This window comes from Metopolophium dirhodum, chromosome 3 (assembly GCF_019925205.1).
Source record: "Metopolophium dirhodum isolate CAU chromosome 3, ASM1992520v1, whole genome shotgun sequence".
NCBI lineage: Eukaryota > Metazoa > Arthropoda > Insecta > Hemiptera > Aphididae > Metopolophium > Metopolophium dirhodum.
In genome coordinates, this window is record NC_083562.1 from 11,912,439 (window position 1) to 11,935,649 (window position 23,211).

General features: G+C 30.2%; 2 protein-coding genes across 2 annotated transcripts; both read right to left on the reverse strand.

Moving 5' to 3' along the window:
• Positions 1-6,283: 6,283 nt before the first annotated feature.
• LOC132940176 (uncharacterized) lies at positions 6,284-9,037 on the reverse strand. The gene is made up of 2 exons (XM_061007632.1): positions 6,707-9,037; positions 6,284-6,295 (listed from the first exon to the last, which is right to left on the reverse strand). The coding sequence occupies exons 1-2, from the start codon at positions 9,035-9,037 to the stop codon at positions 6,284-6,286; spliced, it is 2,343 nt and encodes a 780-aa protein (XP_060863615.1).
• Positions 9,038-21,758: 12,721 nt separating this feature from the next.
• On the reverse strand, positions 21,759-22,261 carry LOC132941970 (uncharacterized). Its single transcript, XM_061010239.1, has 2 exons — positions 21,901-22,261; positions 21,759-21,807 (listed from the first exon to the last, which is right to left on the reverse strand). The coding sequence occupies exons 1-2, from the start codon at positions 22,259-22,261 to the stop codon at positions 21,770-21,772; spliced, it is 399 nt and encodes a 132-aa protein (XP_060866222.1). The 3' UTR covers positions 21,759-21,769.
• Positions 22,262-23,211: the final 950 nt, after the last annotated feature.

Sequence of the window (23,211 nt, forward strand, 5' to 3'; positions counted from 1 at the left end):
TGGACAATATTAAATAACATATTATCGAATTGCTTGGCATCAAAATATAATAATAAACGGCCAAAACGGCTCTATGTAATGTTTTTGAAGTGTCTATATGGGTTAGGTCCTATGTGTCTACTGCAGCTTATGATTATAATTATGAATAGTCATAATATAGTAAAAATACAATAATAATATTATAATATTAAAATTTAATTATATTATATTATATTTGAAAAAAATTTAACATTGTACTTTGAATAATTGTGCGGTTAGGAAATTATAAAGTATTCGAACGGATATATAGCTATAAATATTTATTATTATATCATTGAGTGAATAAGTTTTTTATTAATTGTTGATTTTTTTTTTTTTTAATGGTTGCAAAGAATCAAAGATCATGAAGTATGTTATCATTATAATCCTTACTATGCATATCATATATCATATTGGCATATTGTATATATATACGCAGTCACACAATTGTCTATAATATAGACATCTGTGACTGTATTTTTATGTCCATTGTCCATTATCTAAATAAATTACTCTATCGGATCGGAGGGCACCCATTGGCCAGATCTCGACAACAGTGCTTAACTACTGTAATGATAGGCTGATAGCCACTCTTCATAAATAGATTATTCTAAAGAGAGTGTTGTCGGCATAACCCTTAACATATATATTATATTGTATATTGTATATTGTATAATATACAGTCACACAGAATACAGATGTTTATATTGTATATTTTATTATACCCTTTTGTTAAATAAACTGTTTCATCTGGTCGGACGACACCAATCGACCATCGGTCCGATCCACATAACATCACTCTCCCAGCGTACGCCCTCGGCGGCAGTCATACGCGTGATGAGGTATATAATATATGTTCAGTATCATATTTTTGTGTAACTTCACATCAGTTTTATGTTCATTATATATTTTGTTCTTGTATCTGGTATCATCGTTTAATTGATTTTTATTTGTGGTTTCTGTTAAAATAAAAATCCAAGTATATAATATATTAAAAGGTGTTTTATCAACATAATTTAAACATAATACGAGTAGTTCTCGACCACTATGTCACAATACTAGGTGATGAGTCAGCAAAAAAAAAAAAAATTGTTTGACACATATTTTAGGATTTTAATGTTATTTTAATTTCAAATATTGGAATTTACCTGATCAATTTACAGGGCTCACATTTATTAAAACACATACAACGTGAATAAATAACATGGAAAATTAAATATAAATATAAATATTCCATATTTTATTATTAACAGAAATTTATTTATACACTAAGACACTAAGTAAGTATATCTTTAATAATTACAAATAGATCTATACTAAAATAAATTTGATGATGAATAAATTACAATATTATTATAAAAAGTGGGACAGTGGGTGTCGCTTTGTTATACAGTAGGTTACAAGTGGGTGGGTATGATTGTGAATAAAGTAATTTATTTACCTATTTACGTGGAACCTTGTTTTAAATTTTCAATCCTTAGCTATAAAAATTGAACATTTTATAAATGTTGCTGTATAAAAAGTGGTATAGTAACAATGGTTTGTATTAAATGTTCACGCTTTTTGGCCCAACATATACAATTCTATTATAGAAACAAAAACTAAAAAAATTGTATATTTAAAATGTCCATAAGCAGTTTAAAACGAGTCAAAATATTTTGAAAATGTTATCAAGTATGGGAATTGTTAAGATAAATATATGGTATACATTTCAAGTATCTACAGTTATTCGTTTTTGAATTACAACAAAATAAGAAAATCACTATAGGTACATGAGAAATCGAGTGAATATCCAATATTGTAAAAATTTTAACTTTTGTTTTTCATGGTGCTTTTGAAAACTATTGGGAATTTTAAATGATGACCTACCCAATGCATCAACAATATTCACTTTACTATCGAACAAGATACTGAAGTTGAAAATCGAAGCATTATTTCGACTACCTACTTATCGTGTACGCAGATACAAAAAAAAAACACACATCATTGTAAAATCAATTCATATTTTATCGTTCCGCTCAGAATCTAAAATACATAGAAATAAGTTTTAAAAAACATTTTTACTAATTATTTAAATGCGACTTATATTACAATGTTTTTTGGCACAAGATAACACAGAATTCGTAATGTACTTTTATTTAATTATAAACTTATATTGTGGCAGAAACTATACAACCTTAAAAGTGGCTCATAATGCCAAAATTATTTTAAGATGTGATGCAAATAATTGTGTACGCTCTATATAATATATAATAATTTAAATAATGGTTAAGATAATATTATAATAAAGGATAGTGCACCTATATAGGCAGTAGGCACTACCTATATCAATTTAAAATTGCTACGTTGGCCTTTAACCAGTTATTCGCAGAATATATACGTTTATAATATAAATTATGTATACAAAACTATAATCAATAGTATAGTTTATACCTACTCCATCGTATATTCGTATGTACCTATATAAAATTAAAATATAACTACTGTAATCATAAAAACAAAGTAGGTAATTACTGTACCTACCATAATATATGGCATAAATTATCTACCCTAACCTAACCTTACGTGGTATCTAACTGGTATTCTTACTAAAAAAATTAGCAGTTAACTAAACTACGAAATTTCCAAATGAAACATAGAATATATTTGTTTCTTTATAAATATATAAGAAGGTGGTGAGGGTAAGTAACTAGTACATTTATTTATATGTTTAAATTCGTGAAAAAAAAATTAAGTTTCCTAACTAATAAAGTCTAGTTACAAAGAAACAATGATATTAATATTTTTTTAAATATTTTCAAATTCAATAAACTTAATAGTATACATTGTTTATATTATTATCTACAATTTTAATGTAAGATTATTATTAGGGTTCTAAATTTGAAATATTTCTAAATTGAAAATTTCACTGTTTTTGAAATATTTCAATGAAATTATGAAAAACATTTTTTTTTTTTTAAATGTGTTCGGTTATAGATGATTAGAAACAATAAATTGATTACACACTTAGAATTAAAGAAAAACATATTATTTTTATTGATTTATTATTTCATATTTGTATATTCTATAATATTATATAGTGCTGAAAAATAGCACTGAAAAAATTCCTGGCATTATTTTGAGAATAAAAATATTTTTTTACATGAGTTTTAAAATATTGTTGTATATCAGCGATTCAAAAGATAATGGTTTGAAATAAAGTTGAAGTCAATTCCAACAATGAATAAAATAATAGTGTATTTTCAGTAATTATAAAGTGTACAAAAGTCGTATAATATGTGTGTGTATGTAGCTGAGTGATGTGAAGGTGCTCTGGGCTCATTATTTAATACTTAGATCATATAGTTTATTATAACTATTAAATATTTGTTAAACAACTTAAATATAGTATATTGTGTGGCAAGGACGGGAAGTGAGCCACACATACTATTTTTTGTCACGCACCTTCATGGAAAAGGTTATGCAGGGATCTATGCAACAATTATAGACTATTCTACAAGAACAATTTCATGGGAGACATTTTATTTTATTTCAAAATTACAATTTTCACTTTGTATATTTTATTATTGTAACTGATAAGATTATTATACAAATTGCGTGAAATAAACTTACTAACGCATCGTTCAACGCACTTATCTAGGAACTGTGCAAATTAAATATGTTTAAATGTTTATGCGTCATGCAAGGATAGGTTATACTATACATTTAAGATGTAACCAAAAGTTTATGTTTTGTAAGAACCGTGGTAGGTATACATTTTAGTTTCTGGTTGTGCAGGGGATACGTGCCCGACGGCCGGCACTTTTGGGGATTTCTTCTTTTCCGACCGGCACTTTTGGGGATTTCCTCTTTTCCGCCCGGCACTTTGGGGATTTCCACTTTACCGCCCGCTGGACGGAAAAAGGACGCTTACGAACGCTTCAACCGTGGTCGAAAACCAAACTTTCGGTGCAGGCGTGACAAAAAATTAGTTTCATACAAGAAACCAACTTTTAAAAATATTCATTTAGAAGTTGACGACTATGAACTTTTAGGTATAATAAACATTTATTTTTATTTTTCATCAAAATGAAATATTTCATGAAAAATTCCATGAAATATTTCAAGAAAATAAATTTCATGAAATTTTAAAACCCTAATATTATAGCTTAAAAAAAAAAAAAAAACAAAACCATTAACTTCAACATCAAAAAATATCTTATATTAAACATACTTGTTAAGTAGGTACCTAATTAAATAAGTTTCTCGTATTTTAGATACATTTCAAACAACAATAAAACGTTGTTTTTATATTTTGAATTTAAAAATGATAAATATTAGATTCAAAAAAAAAATGAAAAATATCCCTGACCATGATGCTATGCTACTATTATGCACCTAGGTAATCAAAGATGGGATTTACCATGATAAAATAAACTAGGTACGATGGCAACGAACCAATTTTTATATTATGTTGCGCAAAGATGGCAACGGTCTTTCGCCACTTTTCATTGGTTTAGATAATATTATTATAATGAAAAATATAAAAACGGCGAAAGACCAGCGCCATTTTTCGTCAGAGTGATGGTCAGCGGGTGAGGAGGATGCGATGTGTGCTATGTGCACAATGTGTGCATCATACCTAGTTTATTATATCATAGGATATTGGGATTTACAATCATTCGATTGGATGCCTTTATATTCTTGAGTAAATGTATTTAGCTGTATGATGTTATTTAGTTATCACTGTTGATGTTAGGTTAAGAGGTAGGTATAGCTATATAAATACCCTTCTGGTCCGTAATCAAAATATTTCTTTTGTAGCTAGGGAATCTGGTGTTATGCGTCGACGGGGTCGACACTCGATAATATTATTATTACATACGCCTATATTGGCTAATTGCCGGCTATACTGTATCTTCCTTGTTAACAAAATGTACTATGAGAAATGCGAATAATGCGATTGTTGTTGTATACATCTCAACGAAAATATATTATAGATATGAATTTATTATAAACTCTTTGTATAGAGGTATACGTATTCTATTGCACACCACAACGCACTGCAATGTGATCGGATGGCTCTATAGAATACCGTGACATTTATATTTATAATTTATCGAGAACCTCTGGTTAAGTATAATATTGGTACCTACCTTACCCTTATACAAAAATCGATATTACAGAGGTATAGTGTAATGATATGCTCACACACCATTAAAATAAACTAAAATTTTACAGAATAATAAGCAACAGCCAGACTGTCGTTTGTGTAGAAATCGGTCACATCAAATAAAACCATTAACAACGAAAATTAAGATATTGGAACGCACTTATATAACGGTATTACGTAGGATGTGTGTGACTTTATTTTATGCTGCCGCCAAAAAATAATCTAATTCCCAGGCTCACGATAACTTTCTGATAAAGCCACCTACCACTCTCTGGTCAGCATTCTCGCGTCGTCCCTTAAATCATTGCATGAGCACCAATCACCAGAGTAACAACTTCTCAAGTCTTAAAAAACCGATTTCAACGAGCGGCAACTGGACTCCTTATGCGAGCAATAATCAGTGCGTTCTTTAATTCAATTTGTGTATTTGAAAAGTATTACTTTGTTTCATCTAAAACGTAAAACCCCTACAATATTATCTTCAAACAACTGCGAATCAGGTAAGGCATATAATATAATATTTTATGTTACTGGATCCAACTGGTTGCGCAACTGTTTCCTTTTAATAAAAGTTGTTTTTAATTGAAAAATGTTTACATTTTCAAATACAACGACTTATTTTTGACAATTGTAATTATTCATTTATTAATCGGTATTTATAGTGCTCATCGCATTATATTATAATTATATAGTTGGGTGACGGAGTGGCCGAGCGGACTAAGGCTTCAAAACCTCGGCCATGGGCGGCATTTTTCTTCGGACAAGTCACGGTGTCCGGAGAAGAAGTGCCGCCATCCCCCACCCGGGCATGGCAGATACTACTTACAGGTGCCCAATACAAAAATCTGCCCAACCAAAAATACCCTTTTTTTAAACCTACAATTTCCGTCCCTACAAAAACAAAAAAAACCAGCTAATGGCCATAGTTGCCGGGCTTTACGATCCGTAAAAAAAATATATATAATTATACAATAAGCATATGTCATTGAACTATAGTTCTAAGAAGAATTCAACCTACTTTCGGAAAACCGGTCTAGCACCTTTCACATTAAATTATATTTGATTGATTTGTTATGGCCGATCTTGATGTTTATTATTTTATTTATAAAATTATCATTTGATAATCTAGAATTCAAAAACATAATGTTTCAACAATCTTTATTTTATAACTTTTAGGAAAAAGAGTGACTCGTCCATAAGAAACGAAATACCAATTGAAAAAACTACAACTGCAGAAACTCCAAAAAATGTTGTGACTCACTTATAATAAGTGTTAACCGATTAAATCTTAAAACATAAGCTGAATAGATATTACTTTCTTTTGTATATTATATAAACTGTATTATAATTCAATTTTCATCAGATTTGATTATTTTTTTTTTTTTTTTTTTTTTATTGATCTGAAATATACATCGACAACTAGGCCATTAGTACATGAATTTTAGATTACATTGTTAGTATTTTAGCATTTACATGGTTACATTAAATTAAATTGTACAATTCTGTTTTTTTTAAGAATAAAATTAAGTTTTTAACGTCTTGTGGGTTTGGTCCTAGTGCTTGACAAATTTGTTCTGATATGTGGTATTGATTTCGATACATGTTGTATTTTTGACATTCTGTGATGACGTGGTTGACCGTTAAAAGTACATTGCACGCGTCGCATAGTGGAGGATCGTCTTTGGTCATCAAATAGCTGTGAGTTAGGTGTGTGTGACCAATTCGGAGACGGTTTATTATGGTTTCTTCTTTTCTACTGAGTTCAAGATTTATCCATAGATTTATATTGTTTTTTATTTTATTGAGTTTGGTGTTGAGTTTTCGCCAGTAGGAATGCCATTTATTGTTTGTGTGTAGTTTAATTTCGTTTTTTGCATCTGCAAATGTGATGGACTTTATGGTTGCAGTTAATTTGGAGGTGATTGCATTATGGGCTTCTTGGTCAGCCATTTCATTTCCTGGAATGCCGATGTGGCCCGGAATCCATACAAACTGGATGTATATATTTTTATTTTCTGCAAGAAAAGTTTCTTCTTGTATTAGCTTAGTGATATCTGTTTGGTTTCGAGTATTTGTGATGGCAATTAAATTGCTGAGTGAGTCGCTAAGTATTATACATTTTGTTTGGTGGTTTGAATATTCAGTGTGGAAATATTTTACAGCTTTGTATATTGCCATCGCTTCTGCTGTGAATATTGATGCTTGAGGTGGAAGTTTGTATGCTATTGTTTGATTGTTTATTATCATAGCGAGACCAACACCGTCATTTGTTTTGGATGCATCAGTGTATATGTGTACACTGTTTGGGTGTTCTTGCAATATGTTGTTGAGCATGTTTTTATATATGGATGGCATTGTGTTTTCTTTTTTGAATTGAGTTAAAGTAAGGTTAACATTGAATGTTGTGTTCCAAGGGGGAAAAATGTACGGTTTTCTTTCTAAAATATTGTTTATTTTTATATTTTCTTTTTCGGCTTGCTGTATGTGTGCATTTATTACTTTGATGGCTGGATTGTTGATATTTCTTTTGGTTCTGGCACAATATAATAGCAGTAGTTTTTCTCTTCTAAGGTTAGGTGGGATTTCATTAGCAATGTTTCTAATACTCTCAATTGGGCTGGATTTGAATCCCCCTATTGAAAGTCTTATAGCAGTATTTAGTTTAGTTTGAACCATGTTTAAGTGGTTGGTTTTGGCATTTTTTAACAGTATTGATCCATAATCTGTTTTAGATCGAATTAACGCTTTATAGATCATTAAAAGAGATGCGCTGTCACCACCCCATGATGTGTGGGCAATTATTTTGATTATGTTGAGTTTTTGAGATAACGAGTCACGAATATTTTTTAGATGAGGTATCCAATTGAGTTTGGAATCGAATGTTATTCCTAGAATTTTAATTTTATTATGGTGAGGTATAACTAAGTTGTCTAGTATTATATTGAGATCTTTTATTTTTTTTTGTTTTGTAAATATAATACTTTTGGATTTGAGGTTAGAGAATGAGAAGCCAGTTTTTTTTGACCAATCTGATAAGCTGTTAGCACTTATTTGGAGTAATTCTTGGACGGTTTTTAGGTTTTTGCTTCTGCAAAAAATGTTAAAGTCATCGGCGAATAAATTAGCTTTTACAGGAACTTTGATTGTTTCGACAATATCATTAATGGCCAAGAGAAAGAGTGTGACTGCCAGTGATGATCCTTGTGGGATGCCATTTTCTTGGTAGAACGTCTTTGATAGGGTATGTGATACTTTGACCTGAAATTGTCTTTCTTTTAGGTAGTTTGTAATATACATGAACATATTGCCGTTTGTTAAGATTTTGCTTAGTAGAGCTAGTATTCTATGTCTCCATACAGAATCGTAAGCCTTTGTTATATCCAAACTGATCATTCCGAGTATTTGTTTATGTTCGAATGCATTTTCTATTTCAGTTTTTATTGTAATTAAGTTGTCCATTGTTGATCTAGTGTGGCGAAATCCACTTTGCTCTTTAGAAAGTATTTGGTTTTTTTCTAAGAACCATGTTAATCTTAAGTTTATAATTTTTTCCATAATTTTTGTCATTGTGTTTAGGAGTGTGATAGGTCTGTATCCTTCAGTGGAATGTTTGTTTTTCCCTGGTTTAAGAATAGGAATTATTATTCCCTTTTTCCATTCTTTAGGTATAACTCCTGTGTGCCATATATTGTTATATATATTCAATAGAAATTTTTTTGCTGTTATGCCGAGGTTTATAATAAAACAATAAGGGATACTGTCTGGGCCAGGGCTTTTGCTCTGGCATTTATTTAGTGCAGTTTCCATTTCATTGAGTGTTATACTGGAGTTCAAGACAATTTGGTCGCTATTGTTCGGGTTTATCATTGAGATTATTTGTGAGTTTTCGAATGGTATTTTTATTCCGTTAATAAATTCTTGTGTGTAGATTTTGTTGCTAAAATTATCTTGGAAGTAAGCGCCGATTTTTTCGGCGACATCTTCTGGAGTTGATGTTGTTCCTTGTTCGTCAGTTATATGAATTTCTTGATTTGACTTGATTTGATTTGAGATTTGATTAAAATTAAAGAATTATGCGATTTATAGTATTTTAGTATTCATAGTATTTTTAGTATATAATAATCTTTTTAAGGTTTCTTCAGTACCTGGCCGGGGGGTGCTGCCGAGTGCCCTCCCTCTAATGTACATTCTACTGTTACTTACCATTAAATTATCCTATTTGCTTATTGTACTTCACGTTGTATAGATTGTAAATATTTCAAATATAAAATAAAATAAAAACATCATCAAGGTATTGTATTATTTACGTATATAAAGTAATCCACAAAAAAGTACTTCGGAGAAGTAAAAAAGGATTTCTGAGCGTAAGTTGAAGCGATTGGGAGTCAAGTTAGAATTTTTATGTTAACACATAATATGGGGCCTGCACGTGGCCTGTTTTTGTGCTCAAAAACATGCCTTACAGGAAAAACTCTCACGCCTCGTAGAATGATCCGATTTCGATAATTTTTATTTTTTTTTTTGAAGAGAAACGCTTCTTTTAAGGTGCATTGGGTGCAAGGTGCATATATTTAATTTTCACGCTTTTTTACCAAAAAATAAAATTTTATTGATATTTATAGAAAAAAAAAACTAAAATAATTGAAAACTGACTATGTCCGTAAACAGCTCAAAAAGAGTCAAATTATTTTCAAAATTTTATCATGTATAGAAAATGCTAATATGAACATTCAGTGAAATTTTCAAGTATCTACAGTCATACGTTTTTTAATTAAAACAAAATAAGAAAACCGTTACATGTGAAATCGAGTGAATATCAAAGGTTGTAAAAATATGAATTTCAAACGTGAAGAAGAAGCGAGTCACTTAAGTGGATGTCGCTCTGCTGTACAGTAAGTTACAAGTGGGTGACTGTTATGGATAGTGTTAAATTTGAATTCAGTGATATAATATTATCATAGTATACGAAAAACGATTTTAAGTGGAAACGATTTGTCAGCCTAGGATATTGTATACTATATTTATATTGATATTATTAAATATTATTAATACCGTAGCCGGTTAAGTTGAATTATTATTATTTGTTTATTATCATATTTGTATATGATAATATATTTTAGACGTTTCAATTACCCACGAATAATATTTTTAAAATAGGAATATGTATATATTACAAGTAATTGTTACGAATTAAGAACGATATTGCAAAAAATAATTGCCGGAAATCATTAGTTATTAACTGAAAACGACAGGGAAGTCTGAACTTGGCGGTCAGTCTTATTTTTAAGTTATATGTATTATAACTAATTGAATTTTTTGATATTTTCATATGTACCCGGTGTACCACACAGCGCTTGCTCGAACAATTAAAATCAAAAACATCCCTCGACTTGTTATGTAAAACCACCATGGGTGGGTGTCAGAATTATTTTTGCATCATCAGTTTTAAAACGTTGATTTACCTAGATTAAAAAAAAAAATTAATTTGTAATACTGAAGCTCGGTAAACTTTAAGCGTTGTACGGGTGCGTAAAACACCGAAAATCGTGAACTTCGTAATAAGGCTGTACCATAAATACCAATGGCTTCCCGGTAGTAGAGTTTTGGACAAGTACCTACATAGGTAACTTATAATAATTCATATTGTAAATTAATTAGGTACCAAAAAATATAACTTCTCAAACACTGTGTCTATTGACACTGCCGGGAGAATGTATTAGAATGTCTATAAACTTACGGACCAGTTTGTATAGTTAAATTTGGTGTGCGAACTATAATTGAAATAGAAAACCAGAATAGGTGCATTGCAGATGACAAAGATTTCTGTAAAAGAACATACGATTTATCAATATACCGTATAGGTACTGATAATACTATAATATATAAGTTCTATGGATTTATCATAATAAACAATATATTTTATAATATCTATGGCAATCGTCAATTGTCGAAATTCGTCGGCGACGGTTAACAATTCTAATAATTTCAGCAATACTATTGTATAATAAATATAATATATTGTATATTTTGATTTCAGTGAACAAAAAAATAATAGGCCACAAATATAAACGGACAGTTCGTTAAACCGGATAAGTTGTAACACAAACTCACAAATTTCGTTTGATCAGGTTATTTTCATAAAATATTTCGATACTTTCAAGTTTCAGCTCATCGGAGTGAGATGAATAGATGAAGATGGATGAAGAAAGCTGTTTCTTCGGCGATGGCGGCACTCTAGCTACGTTTCACCGGAAGAGTAGATGTTTACGAGTAAGTTTGTTTTCATATTATTACCTACTATTTTACATTTACTTTTTAGACTTAAATTAAATATTTATTGCCAAGGACAATCTGTTAACTAGGTGACGTAGAAGCATTTATAAGTTTAATCCCAATAGCGCAATGTATAAAATACGCGAGACCGTCTTCGTTTCACCACGCCAAATTTAATACGCACCTTTTTGCATGTTATACTATACGCCGGGTATCAACTTAGGTTTCCGCGAAGTATTTAAAACAATATAATGTTATTAATCTTTATATTTTATATTTTTATATACATAAATACATTATACACCTCATATATTTTATTAGCATACTTACACCTTTTTTAGTGTAGTTTATACCCTAGATGGCTATAGATATAGGTATTAAATGTCTTGCAATTATATATTTTGCTATAATTATTAATTTCATTATAATATAATATAACAATACACTCTAAATTAAATTAGTTGTTATCAAGACAGACAGTCTTAAAACAAACTCTTTTCTGGACGTTTTCAAAACATATTATGCTTAAAAAAAATTGCACAGTTGTCGTAGCAGCCAGTTGCTAGATCAACCCGTGTGACATCAAATAGGAATTATTCTTGTTTTTTTAAATAGTTTTTTCGAAAAATATATGTAACATGTATAGCTCATACAATTATGAATTTATAGTTAATGGGATTGCGGATGTTTATACTTCATAGATATTTTTTAGTTAATAATCGTGTAAATAATTTGATTAAACAATCAGGTACTTACCTACTCATCACTATTATCAATTTTATTACATTACGTGTAAAATCACTAACACAAGGTGCAGACTGCGTTTGAAAAATTAAAAACATAAAATAAAATATAAAATAATGTTGTAGTAGAAGCTGGAAAAGTGGAAACTGTAGTTTATTTTAATTTATAATTAAATTAATGTAACCGAGAATGTAACTATTAAATTCATCATTGAATGATTATTCAGAGATCACTTTGGGATAAATGTAAATTAAATTAAAAATAATTAAAAAACATTTGTGTGAAAGGAACAAGATTACTGCTAATATTTAAGTCTTAATTATTATTAACAAATAAATACAAATAATAGATATTTTAATAGCTTTTTACTATTAACATTCAGTGTAAATATAGTTTCTGATCGACTTACCTATATGTAATAAAATAATTATTCATATCAAATAATCCTAACAATTTAATGCAAGGATTCTCATAAATTGATCTTACAGCAGCCTTAAAACATCAAAAATACATTTGTACATCATTTACAAAATTTTAGTTCCCTATTATGGTGTAGGTATTAATACAAACAATAAATTGCTATTCGAAAACACAATTTCGTATACCTATTATTATTTACTAAATACTTACAATTAAATTAAACTAAAAATAAACATATGGTTACCACAAGAAAAAATAATTAAAAATATTAAAAAAAAAAAACACACATCATTGTAAAAATATAGTTGGTATTATAGTATTTGATGAATTTACTGTATACGTTTATGGCTTTATGTCAACTCTAAAATCCAGTAATCACATTTTTATTTAATAATTTCATAAAATACAATATGCTCTTATAAAAATATTCTTGTGCTTCTGATATTTATTCACCACCTTAATCAATAATTAAATTGATAAACGAAAATAATAATTTAAATAATAGACTATATCATATTATTATAATTCAAATTCAAAATTATAAACTATTTTGTTTTATTGTCATATCAAATTTCAATGAACAAATTGTTCCTTAACACAGAACTCTTTGATATAAAAAGTTGCATTATATTATATCCGTGGATTCATCATATTGACGTACCTAGTATAATATCTATCGTTTATTTATTTAATCTATGGCAAATCTCAAAGTCGTTGCAGAAGACACAGTCGATTAAAAATTCTAAAATTTCAATAAGCAAAGAAGATATTATGAGCAAAAAACTTACTGCGCTTCGTATAATTTTATTTTATTTTATTTAATTTTATTTAATTTTATTTTTCATTAATAAGTTCTGGCTGTATTCTGAAGCGTTTCTTCATGGGCGTCGCGTTCACACACGTCACGGATTCCGCCGAAGGAGTCGATAATTAAAGTAAGTTTGTTTTTATATTCTTTTGGGGCTTAAATTTACTTTTAAGACTTAAAACAAATATTTAATGTCACGAAAAATGTGCTATCCAAGTGTTGTAGGCGCATGTTTTAGTTCCGGACTAGAAATGTATAAAATACGCGAGATATAAACGTCGTCGTCGTTTTTCCAGTCCCTGTTTGTAGAATAATTATAATTAATAGGTGCATACCTATACAGGGTACTTAATATAAATATATAAATATTTTGGTGTAATTTATATAGAAGTATATGTTATGACTTATAACTGATAATAGTCATAAGATACAATTTTAATTAATAACTGGTAATTTTTTTTCCAAATACAACGTTATAAGTTATAGGTAACTATTAATTTAGTGTCACATACTTAACTTCTATTGTTCACCTAATATCTATATTCTATATCATAGGGATTAGGGATGTATAACCATGTACACATAAAAGTATATTCACGGAATGGTCAACTGCCTATCCTGACGTGTGCGCACTTATGAATAATATACCTACTCATATACTCGTATAGGTATATAAATATACCTATATAAATAGTGTTATACTACATACACGAATGTGTTACCTATTATGTACCTAAAAGTTCAACAGTTATTATTATATTTATTTATTTTTTAAATATAGGTAGGTACAATACAAGACTCTAATTAAAATCACATTTTTTTTTTATTTTTTTGAACACAATGTTTTAAAAATTATTAATTAATATATAATTTATTGGTATAGTACTAAATAAATTAATGAAATAAAACAAACACAACTAATATAATTATTAGTAATAATAATATATCCACTTATAAATTATTAAAATACAAAACGAACAAACGAAAAACGATTCTGAGCAAAGATATCGTTAACTAATAAATAATATTGAGATTAAAGTAATTTATTTTTTCGGTAGAAAATCGGAATAAATATGAATTATAAATATTTTTTTATTTTCTTATCATGACGCGTGTGTGAAAAATTGTTTATATTAAGTGTTTAAGATGTTAGATTTCGGTTCGGCTGATTGTCCACCCCCTCACTCTTCAGCGTCAATGCATCAGAAATTATTATTTATAATATTTAAATATAAACTGCATTTTCTGAATTTTCTAAAACATTGCTTTCCAAGCAAATAATTCGTTTCATATATCATCAACGAATTGAAAAATGAAATTAGAACATTAATTATATGGGATAAAGTCAATTTTATAAAAACTTATTAGAAAAAAATTAAATACAATTAAATAAAGGTAATTTTTTTTCTTATATTTCTATTTTTTTACGTACCCATTATGTTCGATACTATAACTTCAGTATTCAGTTATAGAAAACAACACTTGCCAATATGGAATTACTGTCGAATTTTTTTATTTTTAAATATTAAATAGCATCTGATTGACTGATGTGCTATAATGAAACTCAAAATATAACGAATACTACACTACCTATACACTTATCTAAATTCTATTTTATATTCGTTTAAATTGGACTTTTAATTTTTCTGGCCATTTTATTAAGCTTTGTAATATAAGTGCATTAAATCGTATTTTTAAGGCATTTTTCTTATTTTTAATGCATATAAATCCACGTCCTATTTATAACTTAACGTTATTTTGTATATACCAATCGGTTAGTGTACACAATAAAAAATATTATATTATTGATGGGTTAATAGGTTGATAACTATTATGTAGGTAGGTACAGTTTTGTACGTTCATTGTATCGTTCTTAATTCATAAAATAGCTAAATGAAGTCCAGTTGTCGCTCGTTGAAATCGGTTTGATACTTGAGAGGTTGTTACTTGGTGGCTGGTGCTCATGCACTGGTTTAAGGGACGGACGCGAGGATGCTGACCAGAGAGTGGTGGGTGGCTTTGTCACTAAATTATTGTGGGCCTGGGAACTAGATTATTCTTTGGCGTCAGCATAGAATAAGGTCACACACATCCTACGTAATATTGTTATGAGTGCGTGTCGATATCTTAGTTGTCGCTGTTAATGGTTTTATTTGATGCGACCGATTTCTACAAGCGACAGCCTGGCCGTTGTTTATTATTCTGTAAAATTTTAGTTTATTATAATGGTGTGTGAGCATATCATTACAGACCATATATATATTTTCTATGATTGGGACGGTTAGGTTATAAATAATCTATGGCAAATGACAATCGTTTGAAACGAACAGCGATTCCAATACGTACTCACATATTTCGTTCCATTCTGGCTATTAAGCTAGGTGCCTATTTTTATAAATGTCATTAATCTCAATACTTCCAGACTGAACTTTTGGATCGGAGATATGAAGACGCGCGCTGCATTTTGCTTGGCGGAGACGCACAGCTCTGACACTAGACAATATTATACACCAAAGGGAACGCGTTTCGCCGGAAGAATAAATAATTACGTAAGTTTTGTCCTACTACTCTGTTGACGCGGTAGACCTAATTTAAATATTTATTGTCAGACAAACTTATATACCCGCTAGACGTAGAGTAGTTTTTAAAATCCAGTTGTTATAGGTGTAGAAAAATTAGGATATTATGAAAAATACCTTAAATTATAATACTTTGCCTACAACTGTTAATTTATTGTTATAGTAGAATAATTTTTAAAATTTGAAATTAATGATTAGGCAATGCTTTTATAAGTAGGAAGGTAGGTTTTTATACATACCTAACAAAATAAGAAAATACATAATGATTAATGTTATTTAATATGATTTGTAACTTGTAAGTACATAGCAGATTATACCTATTACTTGGTGACGATTATTTTTGTTTTATACGTTCTTCGTAATTCAGTTCCGTCACGATAGTTTTAGTTTTCGTTAAATGTGAAACATACATTTTCTATGCATACGGGATACGGGCATTAAACATTTGGGTTTTAAGAGAACACCTCAAACGTACGTTTTATTTTGGGGGTTTTACGGGATATACCTATAGGACATTTTCTTCAAATTTTCACATTTCACTATTTGATATTGTGATATTATTTGTGCCTAGGTTAAGTTTCTGTTTTAGAATCGATCGATATAGGTTACCTAGGTATATCACATTCTTTAATTTTAATTCTGGTAGTCGAGTATTGGACAAGTACCTACGTAATTTATAATTCGTATCGTAATTTAATTACTAAAAAAATATATTTTCCCCAACAGTGTCACCGGCAGGAGAATACATTATAGAATGTCTATAAACTTGTGGTCTAGTACAGCGGTTCTTAACCTGTGGTCCTCGGCCCCCTGGGGGTCCGCGGCAGCCTTAACACATAACATATGTCAATAAGTGACATGAATGCATTATTACAATATTGTTGGATTATTATTATTATTTTTTTCATATATATAATATGTAGATTCTACACCGAATAATTGTGTTATTAATATTTATTAAGTAAAATCAGTTTTTCTCGTTCATACGAAATGTATATGCGTACAGCACTGTAGTCTCGGAAGTCTTATATTTACTGCCACTAAGTACAGCTGATCGATCGTAGTCAACTATAGTTTTATACATATTACATTTTTATAAAAAATTATATGTAATCAAATAATTATAAATGTGTGTGTTTTGTTATGTCTACTTATGTAATTTGTTATATAAAATAATGATTATAATTTTAGTTATGTTAACATAAGATGATTTGTAAACAAAAAGGTATTTGAAAAACAATTTGGCAAGGGGGTCCGCGATCTACAAAAGGTTAAGAACCGCTGGTCTAGTATATGGTTAAAATTGGCATGCGACCAACAACTGGGGGCTTGTTCTGGGCAATTTAAATGATCTAATAAGGTTTATCTCATTATTTGAATTAAATTAATTTTTAACCGATTGTTGTGTTAATCAATATATTATTTTATTTCATTCAACACACTCGTCTCAGTTTTCTAGTACCTCTAGATTTCTCACAAAATTCATATCGATCATCTCACAGCTTTCATATTCAAAACCAAAAAAATATGTATTTTTATCTTATTTCAATATTTTTCAACGAACACCAGAATATATTACAGATCATAAAGATACTAGTATTGTATACTAGATAAGTTTCAATTAGCGAGATGTAGAGAGAGATGGAGATGGAGCGAGATGTAGACGGATGAAGATAGCTGTTTCTTCGACGACAGCGTGTGCTGTAGTACAGCTAGGCTTCACTGGAAGAGTCGATGTTTATGCGTAAGTTTGTTTTTATATTATTTTGGTCTTACATTTACTTTTTAGACTTGAATTAAATATTTATTGTCACGGAAAATCTGTTAACTAAGTAACGTAGAAGTATATACGTTTACTACTGCCTACCAAAGGCGCAATGCATAATAATAATAAATTATACGCCAGTCCGAACAATCCAAACGCTGTCTTACTCGTAGTCGAGTTCTAGTTGATAACTGACTTGTGAATAAATGTAATTTTTGTTAGGTATAAAAATAAAACTAATAAATCCTTAAATACAACATTTAAAAATACAAACTCTGTGTAATAAAAATTAATATTAGGTATTTATTGGTAGGTTTATATAATATCTGTAGACTGTAACTAGGTCATTAGAATATTGTAGAACATTTTACTGCATAAGATGCGTGTTATTTCAGAAATGGTATTCGTCAATGAACATTTTCAAACTGGGAATAATATATCATAAGCAGATTGAAATGTGTGAACGTTTCAGTGTTTCGAAGACTAAGTTTCGTAGCAGATTTCGATTCCGTCACGGGGTATGTATTTTCTTATTTCTCAGTAGGTTTTTTTTTATTATAGTTAATTGATCAGGGGATGTATTGCCCGAAAATGTTCAATATTTTTATTGTAACTATACTGGTATAACACTATTCGGGCTATCAATAAAGTCGTGTTCAAAATTAGAAAATTGGTGAGGTATGATATTTTTTTAAGCAATTCTTTCGAGTAGGGAATTCGCTCAATGATATTCAAATATTTTCACCGATAATCAAGTACGATGACTTGTAGGTAACTAAAGACTGAGTGAATAGGAATTAGGAAGTGTGTGATATGGCGAAGATAAGGAAATGGGTCAACAGGATTTCAGAATGTTTGGTGTATGAAAGGGAAAGATGAAAAAGAAATGTAAGGTTAGGGTAGGTAAGTGGAGTGAGAGTAGCAGATATGAGAATAATAAGTAAGGTGTTAAGGTACAAAAGAGGATAGAATAAGAAATTAATTAATTAAGGGTAGTGTACATATTGTAGTGAAAACAAGAGAGAATAGGTTTAGGTGGTTCGGTCACTGTATGATAAGAGATAGTGAGAGTGGCTATAGAAGTTAATTTAACGGAGAAATGATGGGCGAGAAGACTGAAGAAGAGATGGATAGACAGAATACCGATCATATGGAGGAGTGGAATGAGAGTGGCTGAACCTGTATATAGCTGTTTGAGACGGGGGAAGAAAAAGTGTAAAGGTAGAATAGTTATGTTAACAATGCCGAATACGTAGGAAAAGATCTTGAATTGCAAAGGCCTTATTGACTCTTTGGCTTCAACTAACCATAGGTTTACCTAACTAACTTTCTTATGACTCATTAGGACACTTTGAATAAAAAGATCCTGAGATGCAGGTTGCCGAACTTAAGTGTTTGATTATCAAGTTGATCCTTTGATTGTTGACACCTTAATCCATGCTATGGATGAAGCCCATAGATAATAAGACCGCTGATAAGACCATTATGTCCTATCAATATCTTTATTATACTCTGTCCTACGAGAGAACATGCCGGTTCTGCGCATCCCCCTGCGTCACCCTGCTGTCGAAACTGGTTCCACAGTTACGGGTATGAAGCGTGGGGGGACTAGTTTTGGTCGGTGCGCGGCATGATCTCTCGTGGGACAGAGTATATCTATGATGGAGCCATACCCAGCTCACTCGTGTAATTTTGTTGCCGGTTGGGATGTCAGCGCACTATTTATTTTCCATCTTTGACCCACGCGTAGCATACCAAATGTATGATTAAGAAAACACTACAATGATTGGGTCAGAGAGAGAAATAAATGGTGCGCTAAAAATCTGACATCCTCTTAGTGTTATCAAGTTGAAGAAGCAGTTGATTGTTGACGATTTGACATTAAAATTAACTGTGGTAGTTATTACGATTGGAAGTAAAAGTAATTAGCAGGGCTGTGAATTTAATGCAATGAAAAAGTGTTAAATATTTGCCTGCATGTATGCACTAAAAACAGGAAAATATATGCACTGAAATATTCAAAAATATGCACTTAAAATTCAAAAAAATACTGAATGAAAACGTTTTTATTAAAATTTTTTTAAATTAATAAATTATAATTCAAATTGGTTTACAAAAAAATTCTTTATTTACACACTTGGTAGGTAGGTATGTAGGTAGGTAACGGATGAACCGAAAATATAAAAACATTTTAAGAAAATAAGTATAAATACGAAGAAATCATGAAAACATGCAATTATATTAACTAACCCCAAAAAAACGCATATTGGTAACGGTGTTGTAATAATAGGGATCTCCCAAAAAAAATACGTACCTACTAATAGTTCAAACAAATCATAAAAGCCAACTGTAATAAATATTAATTTATGAAAAAGTATATTAAAAAGCATTATTATTATACATGAAACAAAACTATGAACTATGGGCCGTGACATAATATAGGTATTTCTATATTATTAGCTCCATAATTTCTGTTAAAATATTAGGAAAATGTATTAAGTACCGTAAAAGTGCTAAATTTGAGCTATTACATAAAATATTATATTCATAACAAATTATCATAGAAGGTTAGGTACTGTTATTCCACATACTTATTATAGTTTAATTTAACTAAAACATTCTAGTAGAGTCTGATAAAATTTGGTTCCACGACTTTGATCATACAAACTTTAAATACTAAACTATGGGTCTGAAATTTAGTTTATATAGATCTAAATAATCCAAAACATATTTAGCTTCAAAATATAAAAATAAAGTGTCTTGTATTGTAGTAAGTAGGTAACTTTCAAAAAAAAAACTAAAAAAAATCATACTTGAAATCTATGTATAATATACGTATATTGTAATAAATGTTCAAATGTTTACTATAGTACATTATAAAAAATTAACTTAAGTTCAATATAATACATTATAACAGGTGTTCAAATAAACATTTCATACCAAAAATTTTGTTAATTCACACAGTCTCTCTTCAATTTTAAATTTTTCTTCAAATTATCTACAAAATAAAAATGTTTAGTTTTTTTTTTTTTTATTTTATTAATTAAACATAAGACTTTCCTAGCCTAAGGCTATCTAAATCTAGGGATATTGAAAGTTTACATAATTTTTAACGTTATAACATGATAATTAAAATTTTTAAGTACTATGGATAATTACAATTGGTATAAAATATAGTATGACATATAAAATTAATGATATTTGTTAGCATGAGCAAAATGTATACAAATAGATAAAATAGCAACGTGTTTATATAAACTAAAGTAAATAAAGATAAGTAATTGTAGGTATGGTCTGATATACGATGAAAAGATAGATAAAAAGGGAAAAACCTGTACATTATGGACAGAAACGTTTATTGACAATCTCGGTAAGGAGATTAATAAGTGGAGTAATTAAAGAGTTAAAATTAGAAATAAATTCTGATAAAACATTTGTGATGGATTCCATGGAAGAGGTTACCGTTTTGGTCGCTGCAGCATAGGATTTCCTTGGAAGCTGCCGAGCATGATCTCCTGGGACATCGTTTGACGAAGACTTTGTAGGCGTTGGTACATTTGTATTTTTGCGTTTTTTTGTAACGGATTGATAAACACGGCATCCTTTGTAGTTGGCCGTGTGTACCTCAGAACAGAGCGCGCATTTGGCTGGACTAGCTCGGTCCTTTGTGCAGTTCACGGAGCGGTGGTCTCCACCGCATTTGACGCACCTAGATTCATGTTGACAGTAGTTATCGGTATGGCCGTAGGCTTGACAATTATGGCACTGAGGCGGACCACGGCGGGACAGATGAGGTTTTTCGATTATAACTTTGGTATCAAGTAGCGAAGTGATATTGAAAATATCTTTGTTATTATTCTGACGATATAAATCAACAAAAAATAATGGGAGACCGCGTCTATTTTTATCTTGGACATTGATAACTTGTTTCACAGAATGTCCTTCTTCCGACAAGGCGACAGAAATTTCCGTACACAATGTGGAATGGTGGAGATTTCTTATTGCGACTCTTAATGAGCGATTAACGCGAGCTTGAAAAGTATGAAAACTGGAATCAGTATATTATTGAGATGATTCAGAATAGTGTTGTAGTTGAGTACGCCTCTGGGATATACGATCAGGTATGATTTAGTAGACTTACAGGTAAATGCGTTTGGACCGGTCAACCTTGTTAGCTCATTTGTGAAGGCGGAGAAATTTGAGATGTTGGAGATGTAAAACGGAGGTGGCGTGACGTCTTGTGTATCGAGCGTAGGCTGCTCGATATTTTGTTTTGCAGGACCTGATTTTTCGTTGCAAACTGTCGCACTGTTGGTGGATGTATTAAATATGTTGTCACTAGAATCATCAGAGTACAAGGCGGCATACCGATTAGGTGTAACGAATTTTTTTGACTTTTTATCAGCAACTTTTGGCGAAATTGAAAAATTTGAAAAATTGCGTTTGTTAGACATATATGTCTGGAGCGAGTCGCCACCGGTGTCGTGGACTTTGTCTACCATATTATCGAACTACGAGCGTAATAGCCGGACTTATAAATGTTTAGTAAATTGGAAGACTTGATTAAGTATTTAATCATTTATCTAAAAGAGATGTGCCGGGTCACCACATTACTATATCGAGGGACCATGGTGCAAGCGTCGTTCATAAATATCATAACATAATATAATATATTAGAAATACAAACTTAATATTTCACTAACAGTAAATATTATAAAAAAATATTACGAAATGTACTATACTCATATTATATTATGATTGTATTAGTTACAGACTCTTGAATTAAGAGTTATGTTTGAGGATTTAATTAATTTCCTAAAAGGAAATGCCTCAAGGTTGCCTCAGTAAGTTGAGGGACCGTAATTAAAGTGCCGTCCACCAATAAAGTACCCGAAAAAAAAAACGATTAATTCAAATATAGAAGGTACTTATAATATGGTATACTTTTATCAAAGTATGATTTTGTTGGACACAGTCTTGTGTAAATTATATTGTCTTATGTTTTCCCAATCTAATAATACAAAATACTGAAAATTAATGAAATCACAAATATTAGTACAATAGAGAGACTGTGCATTGATTTACAAATTTGTCTTAAATTTACTTTTTGCATAGAGAATAATATGAAGGTGGACTGGGCTTTTAATATCAGAGTATGGGGCCCAGACCCACACTGTTTACACGAGTGAGCTGGGTATGGCTCCATCATAGATAATAAAGATATAACATAATGGTCTTAACAGCGGTCTTCGAGGGGAACAATTGAGGCCAAATAAAGTATACCTATATCGAGTATCGACTATCAATATATAGGAGCCTCAATTGCCTTCCCCTCTGAGAACGCGGCCTCAAATGTATTGAATATATAAGCGTGGCCTATCCATATCTTTATTATCTATGGGCTTCATCCATAGCATGGATTAAGGTGTCAACAATAAAAGGATCAACTTGA

Excerpts from the sequence above, each read along its gene's own strand:
- LOC132940176 (XM_061007632.1), bottom strand. The coding sequence starts at position 9,037 with ATGATAAACCCGAACAATAGCGACCAAATTGTCTTGAACTCCAGTATA.
- LOC132941970 (XM_061010239.1), bottom strand. The coding sequence starts at position 22,261 with ATGGTAGACAAAGTCCACGACACCGGTGGCGACTCGCTCCAGACATAT. Across the intron at positions 21,808-21,900 it reads CGGTCCAAACGCATTTACCT|TTTTCATACTTTTCAAGCTC; the intron begins GTAAGTCTACTA and ends TACTGATTCCAG.